The following is a 13,736-nucleotide window of genomic DNA, read 5'->3' on the forward strand; positions in this document are numbered from 1 at the left end:
TATATCCCTAATATCTGAAAACAGGTAGCAAAACAGGTACTTGTACACAAATGTCCACAGCAGTATTATCCATAATAGCTAAAAAGTGGAAACACGCCAAGTGCCCATCAACAGATGAATGGATAAACAAACTCTGGTATTTACATACAGTGGCATATTATCCAACAATAACTAAGAATGAAATACTGACACATGCTACAATGCAGAAAAACTTCCAGAATATTATGTTAAGTGAATGAGCCAGACACAAAAGGTCACATATTGTATGATCCCATTTATATGAAATATCCAGAATACATAAAACCATGGAAACAGAAAGCAGATTGGTGTTTTTCAGGCGCCAGGGGGAGGGAGACAGATGTAGAAGAAAATGCTTAATGGGTAAGGGGTTTTACTTTGGGATGACGAAAATGTTTTAGAACAAGACAGAGGTAGTGGTTATAGACAGTGGTAACGGTTACACAATATTGTGAATGTACAAAGTGCCAGTGAATTGTTCATTTTAAATAGTTCATCTTATTACGTGAATTTCAATTCTTTATTTTTTATATGTTCATTTACTTTGAGACAGTGACAGAGTACTAGCGGGGGAGAGGCAGAGCAAGTGAGGGAGACACAGAATCCGAAGCAGGATCCAGGCTCTGAGCTGTCAGCACAGAGCCCGACATGGGGCTCGAACTTGTGAGCCGCGAGATCACGATGTCAGCTGAAGTCGGATGCTTAACTGACTGAGCCACCCAGGTGCCTCAATTTCAATCCTATTATTAAAACACACACAGGTACACAAACTCTTTACTAAAATGAATTAAAGAATGAATAGGAGAGATACAGCTGAGTTAAGGAGAGACGGTCATAAAGTTTCCTAGGAAAATAACCCCACCTTCTTTGTTGATAGAATTTGCAGTTCTTTTTTAATTATTTTTGTTTAATGGTTATTTCTGAGAGAGAGACAGAGCATGAGCAGGGGAGAGGCAGAGACAGCGGGAGACACAGAATTCGAAGCAGGCTCCAGGCTTTGAGTTGTCAGCATAGAGCCTGACATGGGGCTCGAATGCGTGAACTGTGAGATCACAACCTGAGCCGAAGTCAGATGTCCAACTGACTGAGCCACCCAAGCGCCCCTAGAATTTGCAGTTCTTAAGATGACCTATAAATTATGTAAGGTGGAATTTCCTGGATCTGAAAAATGAGTGAAGCGGAGGAAAGATGGGGCCCTGGCTGATATGTGATGTTAACAGATCAGGACTGGCGCAGTGCATGTAAGGTGTGCACCAGATCCACCATGCAGGACCAAGTGCTGGGAGTGTTGGCTGCATCCCTCTCCTGAAATGTACCTTGGTCGGCAGTGGGAGATTTTTCACACAAATTTACACCCCAAATTTAGGGGGCATATGCTAAGTGATATGTTAAGAGCACACAGAAGGGGAACTTTCTGTGTTCTCATGGAAGCTCAGGGGGAGACTTCCTGGAAAATGTGATGTTTATACTCTGAGGCCTGATGAATGATGGGAGTTAGGCAAGCGAACAGGGTGGGTTAAGAGGGCTCCAGGTGGAGTTCACATACCAAGGCCTATTAGCAAGCGACAAACCTTATTTTCAGGAAGCTGAAAGAAGCTCATTATGAAAAGGGCCACAATGAAATTACAAAAGAATGTGGGTGCCTGAAGAAGCAGCAGACTACCACCTGGTATTTGGTTTTAGGCACATTATTTACCTTGGTAGGCCTCAGACTCCTCATGTAGAATTAGAGAAAACAATTCATACCTTATAGCATTACTGTTAAAATTAATTTAAATAAGTTAGGTAAGTGATAAGCATTTTATAAGCAATTATTAAAGTTGTTGCTATTATTAATGCCAAGACGTAGATAAATATAGTTTTGGTAGTATAAGGGCAGAACCCCAAAGCAATCAGCATTGCAAAAGGCATACAAGAAAGTTTACACACAATGTTTTAAAGAAATTCAGTCAACAAACCACCATGGTGTGTTATAAGCAACTAATGTTAGTGAATCTTATAAGCAAACACACACACACCAAACAATATGAAAAGTGAAAAAAATAGTGAACGCTTTTTAAAATCATAAAGACTTTCAGGTTTACAATATAAAAAAATATTTTTAATGCCTAGTATCTTTGTTCTAGCAAACAATTCTACCTAACTTTCTGATGAGAAACTACGAGTAGTCTTGGTGAGATGGTAACGGCTCTCTACAAATCTTGTAACTCACATTCAGGACTAATTCCTTTAAAAATGTTCTCTGTGAACATGGGTGCTTTTAGTTAAAGTGGACTAAAAAAATAAAGGCAATTCAGAGCTTTCATTACTTTCCTCCTCTTATCATCATAAACAGAAAGGAGAGACTTAAATAATCTGACCTTGAATACAACGGATTTCAAGGAAAAATGTGAATGTATCCTTAGCCCTGAAGTACAGTCTTTCATCAATAGCAAGCTTTAAAAAAAACAAAATGCTGACACAGTCTTAAATTTGTAATAATTACAGTGTAACAGATTTCCAAGAAAAATCATTAGCTACAATTACAAAATATATTTTATGTTTGTCATGAAATGCAGAAGTGGTACCAAAGCACTTAGGTTGGGCATGCTAAAGATTTTATCACTAACTGTTCTGGTAATGAAATATTAGAAAGTGTAGAAAGTTGCTCAATAATTTCCTACCTGCTGGCCATATTCCACTCAAGGGCTGGATTCTGAGAATTTCTTTCACTCTCTGTTAGCACCCCTCGTGTGCCACTTTCCTTCTCCGGTTTTAGTTGATCCCACTGTGCAGTACCAATATTGATGGACTGCAGATCTATTTGGTATTGTCTATCTTCAATTTCTGATCCAGGATCTCGAAGAATTCCCAAGTTCAAAGCTCTCCTGAAAAGGCAATGAAAAAAATTGAATAGATAAAATATTCTGTTTATTTTGTTCACTAACATAGTAACATTATCATTTTTTTCTTTTGGATTACTGATGGATTCACTGGGTTATTCAAATCTCTGAGGCAGGTAAGCTGTCACATAGGAGGCCTTGAATGTATACCCCAAAGTTATCATGTCCAGTACTCTACCCTACAATGATTTTTTAATATTGTTCCCAGCACTGTGTTGTTTTCCTAAATACTTTCACATACATGATTTCAATCCTTGAGATGTTGTGGAGGCTCTATTATCTCCTTTTTTACTGAAGAGGAAACAATTGAGGTAGTATGTAGCAAAACCACAACTTAAAAATCCAGGTTTTCTGACTTAAACCCAGTCTTCTCTCCAATGCTAATAACCTCCCTTCCTCAGGCCTTTGATGTCTTGTTAGGAAAGGTGATAGAGCCTTGTTGATCTTTTGTACTCCCTTACCCTTTGCCCTTGTTTAGTAGACTAAACTGTTGAGAAGACTATATTGTTTACTGACATAGAGGCACAGTGAGGATAACTGACCCATAAAGAGTTGAAACTTTGATCTTACTAGCCCCAATACTGTGCAAATGAATAAAATTATCAGTGACATAAAGCTAAATTAGAGGAAGTAAACTGTTAACTTTTTCATGAGGGTTTTAGAATGAAAATAACAAGACAATATGGTGGGCAGGAAAGAACTGGGTTCAGGTTCAGAGGTCAGGTAAACCTGTTTGTGTGATCTTGGGAACTTTTTGGTTTTGTTTTGGTTCATAAATGCTTTAAATGGAGTTATCAAAAGGAAAATAATATATGGCCCTTATGAAAGTTTCAATCAGCACAAAAAGTGAAATAATATAGAGAATAAAAATATTTTTACTAGTACAAATATTGAAAAAATCTATAATCTCAGTTATTAGAAAAAATACAACTAAATTAATTACAGCAATTGAACATTAATGAAATTAATTGGCAGGGGGTGGTGAGAAGGGGAAGCATGGGTTGTGGTGTAAAAACTACAGAAATAGGGTAAGAATCTGATTAAGACTAAAAGTAAGCAGTGTGGAGCAGACCGTGCCCAGAGGCTGGTCAAATACAGACGGAAGGTAGAGGACTATTGAGACTCAAGACGGCAGGTGTGTGGGCCAGATGCAAGGGAATGGATACAGCATCGGATGCGCCAGGCAAGGTGAGGGCTGATACTAATGACTTCAAGTGAAGAGAGGAGCTGGGAGAGAACTGGAACTAAACGAGCAGGCAGTTCAGGTAAGGAGATGTCTGTCAGAGGGGGTTACAAGAGGGAATAGGGAAACAAACAGGCATTGGTCAAGAAACCATAGCAGGAGCCAGAGAAAGAGATGGATGAATTCTCAGGATCCCTAAGGTAAGAGCTGAAGCTGTTTTTTTGTTTGTTTGTTTTTGTTTTTCCCTTTCTTCTCTTTTCTAGCTTTGAACAATTGCAATCTAGGAGGACTGGGCATGCAAAGGAAAACAGCCTAAAATTTTACTTGAACCAAATAATTGCATTAGAAATAAAGCCCATAAAATGGACATGAACCTTTTCAATTTGCCCTAATGAAGGCAAAGAAAAAAAAAGAACGAATGAGGGTGCAGATGGGATGGAGTAACATTTAGAATATCACTGTTTTGACAGAATACTCTTCTTTCATTTTAATATTGGTATAATTCTGCTTAAAGGCCCATCTCAGACTTCACTTTCTATTAACACCTTCCTGACCAGCCTTTCTCCAAACTCCCTCTCTCCCTAATCTGTACTGTTGGGGTCTCTCTATAAGTACAGTAACATCACAATGACTTGCCAGTTTTTCCCAACATACCATAAATTTCTTGAAGTCAGGAACAACTCTCCTATCAAGCCATCAGTAAATGCTGTTTCAATTCACTGATTTGAACGGACACAAATCTTGATACATCTCAAATGGAGAACCTATCTGTCCACAGTAGTTAAGAACACAGTCTTTAAACAGTAAACTTCTGATTGGGATGCACATAAATTCAAACATACAGCAAATATCTTGGGCAGTTGGTGGTCTAGCCTATTCCTTAGATTATTATTCCCCATAGAAAAGTTACATTTCCTTATTTTAAACTAGCCAATGCTTTCCACACTTTAAATAAATTGCGTAAACATATTTTTAAGGTGACCTAAAATACTTGAAGAATCCCTAAAGAAAAAGTATGCTATGAAATATAATCAGCGCTCTATTAAAAGACAAAATAACCCAGCCCAGCATTAACATCAATCTATTTCCCTTGGCACATGGACGTTATATATAATCATAAGATTACAACCACAAAACCCTGAATTTCATCAGAGTTTTTCATGTAGGCTTGAAATTCCCCGCATTTTTTCTTGGTCTTAAATTGAGATATATTCCTCCTATCTATCTGTGGAAAATGTGACTTCCCACAGGTTCTTTTCCCTATGCAAATGGTCTGTATAATTAGCAACAGCCAGATACTTCTAAGCATGCTTATTTTAAAATTTCAAGCTTTCTAAGAATCAGGGTTGGAGATTTCATGTTTTCTCTTTTTCTTTGTTTTTGAAATAAGTATCTGTATTTTTAACGTGATTTGAAAGTTCATTTAACTTAAAAGCCAATGGTAAAACCATTTATATCCAAGTTGTAGAAAACTGGATAACTGAAAGATTGGTATGAACTTTACTCTCAGATTTTCCAATGATCATGAGCTTGGAGAAAATATTTAACTTCTCTTGTGCCTTAGTTATTTCAATATTAAAATTAATACAGAGAAATAAAATATATGACAAGAAATTAAACTACTCATAAAAAGGTCCATTATAAATTTTACACCCATTTCTGAATGGATTCTTAAATGGTTCTGAATGAATAACATATCAAATTACAACTAATCATAAATGCATCACCACCAAGAATAAAACAAAGCCCATTTTCCTGATTATGTAAAACCATAATGAAAACTCTCAAGATAAATGTTCTTTAGTATTTCCAGGTTCACCTGTTTCCAAAATAAGGCACATCAGAAACCATGGACGAATCTTCAGACTGAAACAACCAGAATGTTTGAAAAAAAATTTTTTTAAACACCTCTCAGAGTTGGCACAACAGAACAGAAACTTCAAACTTCCCCCACCCTAGATGCGTGCCCAAGCAAAACCAGGGACATTAATAAAGAAGCACCTGCCAAAGCCAGCTTTTGCTCTTAGGGTTTCTGCTGAATCCTGCACAGACACTGATGTTCTGCTCTGGTAACTACACAGGAGGAGATTTAAAACTCAAGGCCCACCCAAGGTGATGAATCAGCTTAAGTGGAGACCCTACATATAAAGCTGGGGTCACAAAGGGCTACATAAGCAGTGAAAGTGTGAATTAAAAATGGCCCTCCTAGGGAGCCTCTCGGTGGTAAGTTCTGTATCTTGATTGCAATGGCAGTTAAAATAATCTACATATGTGATAAAATTGCATAGAACTATATGCACATAATCACATAGGAGTACATCCAGAAACTGTTGAATCTGAATACAGCTGTGGATTGTACTGATGTCAATTTCCTGGTTTTGATATTGTGCTATAGTTATGCAGGAAGTTATGAAAGACTTGACATTACAAAACTCCGAGAAGAAAACATCGGGGGTAAGTTCCTTGGCAAAAGTCTTGGCAATGATTTCTTGGATTTAACTCTAAAAGCAAAGGCAACAAAAACAAAAATAAATAAGTGGGAGTCTATCAAACAAAAAGCTTATGCTCAGTAAAGAAAAGTATCAACAAAATGAAAAGGCAACCTCTGAAACAGGAGAAAATTTTGGAAACCATGTATCTGGTAAGGAATTATATCCTAAATAGATAAGGAACTCCTACAACTAAGTAACAAAAAGCCACCAGTAACCAATTTAAAAATGGCAAAGGATCTGAAATAAACATTCTTTCAAAGACATACAAGTGGCCAACAGGTAAATGAAAAGGTGCTCAATTTAGAGCAGTGAAAGTACTGTGTATGATACTGTAATTATGGACACGTGACATACCATATTATACATCAGTCCAAATATATAGAACATATAACACGAGGAGTGAATCCTAATGTAAACTATGGATTTCCGGTGATGATGATATGTCAGTGTAGGTTCTTCAATTATAACTGTGTACTACTATGATGGGGGATGTTGGTAAAGTCCAAGATTAATAAGCTAAACATAACAAGGCAGAATAAACTAAAAAAACTAGAAGAAAATAAGAACAGAAATTAATGAAATAAAAAAGACACAGAAGGATCAACAAAGCCTAAGAGACAAACCTCTAGTATTCGAGACAAAAAAAAGATAAAGATAGAAAGCCTAATAAATTAATTTTGCAATTAAAAAAACACAACTATGATGCTGTAGAGATAAAACAGATAATAAGAGTATATTAGAAAGATTTATAGGAACAAAGATTTTACAATTTATTGTGGAAAAAAGTCTCTCCTCTAACTTATCACTGTCCCTAAAGAGATTTCTTATCCTTTTCACCGTGCGATTTATATAAAGGTTGTCCTCTCATCTCTTCCACCAAATATAATGCTACTTCTCCTTTTATAGCTCTTTTTCTATGTGGAAATGACTACTTTAAAACTTTATCTTGACAGTTAAAACTGTTGATAATGTAATAACTAGTGAAAAGCATCCAAGTTCTTCCCTATTTCTTGTCTTACTCAAGACTGTCAAAACTCTTCTCCTAACTAGCCCTCTGGCCAATGAGCAAACTTGCATGCATTCATTCATTCATTCATTCATTCATTCATTGAAAGGATATTTAGTAGAGCACTGCATGCTAGGCCCAATGTCAGGCCCTAGGGATACTGGGTTCCTGTGTGGTTCCTGCCCTAATTCAGCTTATAGTCTAGTTGGGGATTTACAGGCAATAGCAAAACAGTTAATTCTATAAAAGGTTAGGTATAGAATGCAATTGGAAGCACGTAAGTGGGACACCTGACCCAGACCTAAGGGTCCAGAATTTAACGGAGTTCAAAAAAAAAATCCCAATCTCATTTCATATAATGAAAAAAATTATTTCAGGCAAAGGAACAATAGGTTCAAAGGCCCAGATGTGTGAGAGGGTAACATATCCAGACACTTTGAAGATGCTCTGAATGGTTCGCATGGAGAAGGAACGAAGTAAAGCCTCAGGCTAGTGAGGCTTCAAGCCAAAGACAGGTCCTTCCATCACAAAATGTCCGAGAATGCACTAGGCCCAGCTTTGGGGATGAAGATTTGCAGCCCACAGGTCAGGCTTATCTAGCAAATTGGCATTTTCTCCTCTGCCATAAAAGTTACAGAATTTATGTAATAGTACAGTAGTCAAGAGTAGAGAAAGAGCTTAGTTTCTGTTTTAATCGTAAGAATTAAGAGAAGGAGTCTAGCGTAGAACTTGCCACATCATAAAAACCTCAGTGTTAGAAAAAAAAATCATCCTACTTTGATGATCTCTTCAGTCTCTGCATAAAATGTTAAATGAAAGTGAAATGATTACTAAGTGAGAGGAAGAGAGGCTCACCCAGATAAAGCACACAAGAGGGTTCTGAAAAAGCAGAAGCCTGAGCAAACAGCACGAATGACCCTCAATTCAATTACTCAAACTGAGTGAATTCTACCCAAATTTTCTAATTTGATCTGTTTCATCAATCTAAAAACATTTTAATAGCATGCTGGTTAGTTTGTAATAACTGCCCCCCGCCCCCCACATTTTCTAAGATAACAAACAATTGGTAATGGAAAGTTTAGGCCAATTAAAAATACAGTTGCATCTTTAAAAAAACGTATTTTCCTCAATAATTTTTTAGCCTCCTGAGATATCAAATCTAAAAAACAATGTATTCTTGTGCATTTTCCCAATATAAAATTTAAATTACTATTACAAATAATACAGGTAGGCCATTTGGCTTATTAGTTTAGGTTAATATAAAAATCAAATATATTTAAAGAATTAGCTTTACAAGTTTGGTTTGATTTTTCTCTGTTAAAAATGAATACAGGGTAATTTTTTTTTTAGACTTAGGTAATAAAATCTAATTTTTCTTTCCAATTATGTGATCCTTATGACTTATTTTCAATTCAAGTCAGAAAACATACAATGGTGCATTGATTCACTTCATTTTTCACAAAGTACTTATTTTTTTCCTCAACTTGAAATACTCATCTTTATTTTTTAAAGTGTAAGATGCCCATTTTGTTTAATGTACATTTAAACCCATTTCAGTCATTATAAAATATTCAAAGTATTTTTTCAATATTAAATATAAAAAACATTCAAAATGTGTTCAAATACCATATTAACTTTAAATAAGTAATAAGAGAACAAGATGTCTTGCAAAAGATGTATTTAACTATATCTTTTCTTGAAGGTATAAGTACAGACACAATTTGAAGATAATTTATTTTCATTTCTCCAAATGCTAGAAATCATTTTGCAATTTTTAAAATGCAATTTTCCCTAAGTATATGACTTCATAACTTAAAAACAGGTTGTTATCAGTAAAAAACAATTTAGGGGAAAAAAAAAAGAAGTGAAAGACAATTTGACTGCAAAGCCAAAAATGAAAATACATTTTAATCAAGACAGCTTTGATTTAGTGCACTACATTTTCATAGCATAAGAAACTGCAAACTCATTAGGGCAAAGAATTCTAATAAAATGATACTTTACTAGGGAACTCACGATAGGAAAAGAGCTTTAAACTTTAGCAAGAACCAAAATGCCTAATATTAATGTCTACTTTACAAAATGCAGTGAACCTAAATGTTCATCAATGAATTAATGGATAAAGATGTAATATACACATACACACAAGGAAATATTCAGCCATTAAAAAACACACACACACAAAGAAATCATTTGTGGCAACAAGGATGGACCTTGGAGGCATTATACTAAGTGAAATAAGTCAGAGAAAAACAAATACTCTGTGATCTCATTGATATGTGCAATCAAAAAAAAAAAAAAAAAGGGAGAGATCAGAAAAAAGAGATCAGACTTATGGTTATCAGAGGTAGGGGAAGAATTAAAGAACGTGTTCAAAAAGCACAAACTTCCAGTTATAAGATTTATCAGTGCTAAGGATGTAACGTACAACATCATGACTATAGCTAACACCGCTTGCTACATGATCTACAGGAAAGTTTTAAGGGTAAATCCTAAGAGTTCTCATCACAAGGAAAAAATTTTTTCCTTCTGTTTCTTCTTTCTTTTCTTTTTATTGCATGTATATGAAAAGATGGATAATAGCTGAATCTACTGTGATAATCATTTCAACAATATATGTAAATCAAACCATCATGCTGTACATCTTTTTTTATAATGATTTTTTAAATGTTTATTTATTTTTGAGAGAGAGCGAGCATGAGCAGGGGAGGGGCAGAGAAAGAATCCCAAGTGGGCTCCATGCTGTTGGCACAGAACCCGACACGGGTTTCGAACTCATAAACCATGAGATAACGACCTGAGCCAAAATCAAGAGTTAGACACTTAGCTGACTGAGCCACTTATGTGCCCCATTGTGCTGTAATCTTAAACTACAGTGATATATGTCAATTATTTCTCAATAAACCTGGGAAAAAACAATACACATACAAACTTACAGTTATAAGATGAATAGTGGTTCTGGGGATCTAATGTACAAAATAGTGATGATAATTAATGGTATATACTAAGAGAGCAGATCTTAAGAATTTTCATTTAAAAAAGGTAACTGTAACATGATGGATGTGTTAATTAGCTTGGTGGTGGTAATAATTTCAAATTATATACATATATCAAACAATCACTTTGTATACCTTAAACATATACAATTTTTATTTCTCAATTTACTTCAATAAAGCTTGTAGAGAATACAATGAAAATACCTTAATAAGAAAAGCTTATATTGACTCACTTCCTAATTAAATTTTTCCTGGAAATGTTTGATATCATAAATAGAATCAAATTTTTTTGTCTCAAATTCACATACCTCTAGCTCTACCAACTTTGCTCTCTCTCCTTATTACAGTATTTAAGACCACTTAGCAATTCAAATCAGGAAAGGGGGTGAGTCAAGATACCCATAACTTCCTTGCCCTTAACACAAAAAGCTGCTTTATTGGCTAAAATGTAGGAGTTATAATTGTAATTGCTTTGCCCTTCCGAAACTCATCTTCCATACCATTTGAACCGTTCAGCAGGTGGTGTAGGAGGATAAACTAAAGTCTGCAATAGTTGGGTCAATAATATAATCATAAGGAACCAAAGAAGACCTTAAGTATATAACAGGAAACATAGCTTTAATGTTTTCCTTTTTAAATTGATTTAGTCTGGGTCAGGCCTTTTGTATGTTTACATAAGGAACAGCTCATGTTGAACCATTTATACTTCTCACTGCTGAATAGGCATATCTTGGGAGCTCACTGTAAAGAAATAAAATTCATTACTTACAGCTCAGTTGAGAGCAGTAAGTTTACAAAATGTTAAGCCAGAAAATAGGAATGTAAGAAGTAAAATTTATATGTCTTGATTAAATTAAACGTCTCCATTTTTATCACCAAGTGTCTATAATAATAGTAATTTTGAGAGTATACAGGGCAGGGGATATAAATAGTTGACCATCAGGCTGAGACCTACGGCAGATTTCCATGACCAAAGACTTAGCGCAGGAGTTCTCATCCTCAGAGTGCAGAAGAATCACCTGGGAGCTTGTTAAAAATGTTAAGTTCCCACCTGCAGAAACTGTGATTCAGCAGGTCTGGGCTGGGACTGAAAAATATGCTTCCTCCCTTGTTTGTTTTAATCAAAACTAGCACCCTTATTGATTTTAAAACCAAATTCTAATACGGAGAGTATCACATCTCTTTGACTTGGAACATCGTATCTCTGGTACCTGAAGTGAAAGGAGCAAGGACAAGAACCAGTAAATCCAAGGCTATTCCATTTATAAAACAGAGATATTAATACTTGTCCTGCTTCCTTCACAGAGACCTTTAGAGGAAGCATCTCTTCTCTTCGAAAGGTCAAGATACTGTTAATTCACTTCACCCTGGAAAGTTGGGTCAGTGTCTATTTACTCATCTCCATGAACTTAGCCACAGGCCTTGACACCTGGTAGGCTTTTAACATACGAAGTTGAATAAATAACAAATATTCTTGTCTCTGTCCTTCTCTTCCCTTGGGGCTTTTAGAGCAATCATTTTTTTCTTTTTCTCTCTTGTATCTTTATCCTTCAGGGAAAACTATGTTGAAGTAAGAGAGGTTCTCCCTAAGACCCTGCATCCTCTCTAGCTATCACCCTTTCTTTCACATTCCCTTTTAACCAGAAATTTATTTTTCTCTCAGTATTTCTATTTTTTCACAATTTATTTTCTCTAACCAAGAACAATCAGGTTGGTCACCCCTACCTGTCCTCTGAAATTTTCCTGGAAAAGATCCCAACTGACTTTCTAATTATCAGATCTAAAGGGTGACATTTATCCTACACAATGGACTACTACTTGGCAATGAGAAAGAATGAAATATGGCCTTTTGTAGCAATGTGGATGGAACTGGAGAGTGTTATGCTAAGTGAAGTAAGTCATACAGAAAAAGACAGATACCATATGTTTTCACTCTTATGTGGATTCTGAAGAAATTTAACAGAAGACCATGGGGGAGGGGAAGGAAAAATAAAAGAGAGGGAGGGAGGCAAACCATAATTGACTCTTAAAAACAGAATAAACTGAGGGTTGATGGGGGGGTGGGAGGGAGGGGAAAGGGGGTGATGGGCATTGAGGAGGGCACCTTTTGGGATGAGCACTGGGTGTTGTATGGAAACCAACTTGACAATAAATTTCATATTAAAAAAATAATAAAGGGTGACATTTAGTCATTAACTCACCTAACCTTTTTGGATATTTGACAATTCAAAATGGCAGTGTAGCATGTGGTGAAGAGCACAGACTGCACACTTAGCCTGCCTTGATGGATGATTCTAGCTCTGTCACAAACCATTGGGTGTCTTTGAGCAAATTAAAGTTTCAGTGCTTCATTTTATTCATTTGAAAAGTGAAGTCACTGAAGAGAGTCAAATGAGTTACTTCATGCAAAGTAATATCTGACACCAAGTAAATGATTTATATATATTGGAAGATATTATAGAAATGTTTTTCATTATTAAAAATTTCTTCCATGAGCTTGTGTGCTTCCACACTCCCTCAACTGTCCTTCTTTAATCTCCTTTACTAGATTCTTTTCTGTTTGTCCCTTCAATATTAGTGATTTCTAGAGCTCCATCTTCATCTTAGGTTTTGTATACATTCATCAGCACAACTGGTTCACAAATGCCAGGATATGTACTTCTTAATTATACCTCCAATAAAGGAGATAGGTTTCCTAGGACCCCCTTACATTTTCTGACCCAGCCCATGCTATGATGAATGACATACATTTGCAAGACAGTTGGCTACTATTAGAGGTCCATGGTCAAAGAAAGTGCAGTATAATTAAACTGTACTAGGAACATGAATTTTATTTTTTCAGATTCCATTTTTAAGTAATCTCTACACCGAACATGGCACTTGAACTTACAACCCCGAGATCAGGAGTCACATGTTCTACCTGACCGAATCAGCCAGGTACCGCCCTAAGAACATGAATTTTCATGTCACAATTACATTCAAATTCTGGTTCTACCACTTACAAGATATATATCCTTGGAGAAGTCAGCTAACTCTGAATATCAGTTTCTTCTGTAAGGGGATACTGGTACCTACATAGGTTTTCATAGGGATTAAGTGGTAATTTCAGTTAACATGTTTAATAAACTATACATGACACCTGGTTATTGTTATTGCAAC

At 35.8% G+C, this 13,736-nt stretch overlaps 1 protein-coding gene across 7 annotated transcripts in view; it reads right to left on the reverse strand.

The window, feature by feature from the left end:
* VPS13B (vacuolar protein sorting 13 homolog B) overlaps window positions 1-13,736 on the reverse strand; it is an 822,593-nt gene that overhangs the window by 288,181 nt on the left and 520,676 nt on the right. For all 7 annotated transcript variants that reach the window (XM_086696045.1, XM_086696043.1, XM_086696044.1 and 4 more), the window contains one exon: window positions 2,682-2,885. In XM_086696045.1, the coding sequence (XP_086552171.1) occupies window positions 2,682-2,885 (204 nt within the window). The remainder of the gene's footprint in view (window positions 1-2,681; window positions 2,886-13,736) is intronic.

Source organism: Puma concolor, chromosome F2, assembly GCF_028749965.1.
Source record: "Puma concolor isolate L17-30 chromosome F2, mPumCon1.1.hap2, whole genome shotgun sequence".
In the NCBI taxonomy this organism is placed as follows: domain Eukaryota; kingdom Metazoa; phylum Chordata; class Mammalia; order Carnivora; family Felidae; genus Puma; species Puma concolor.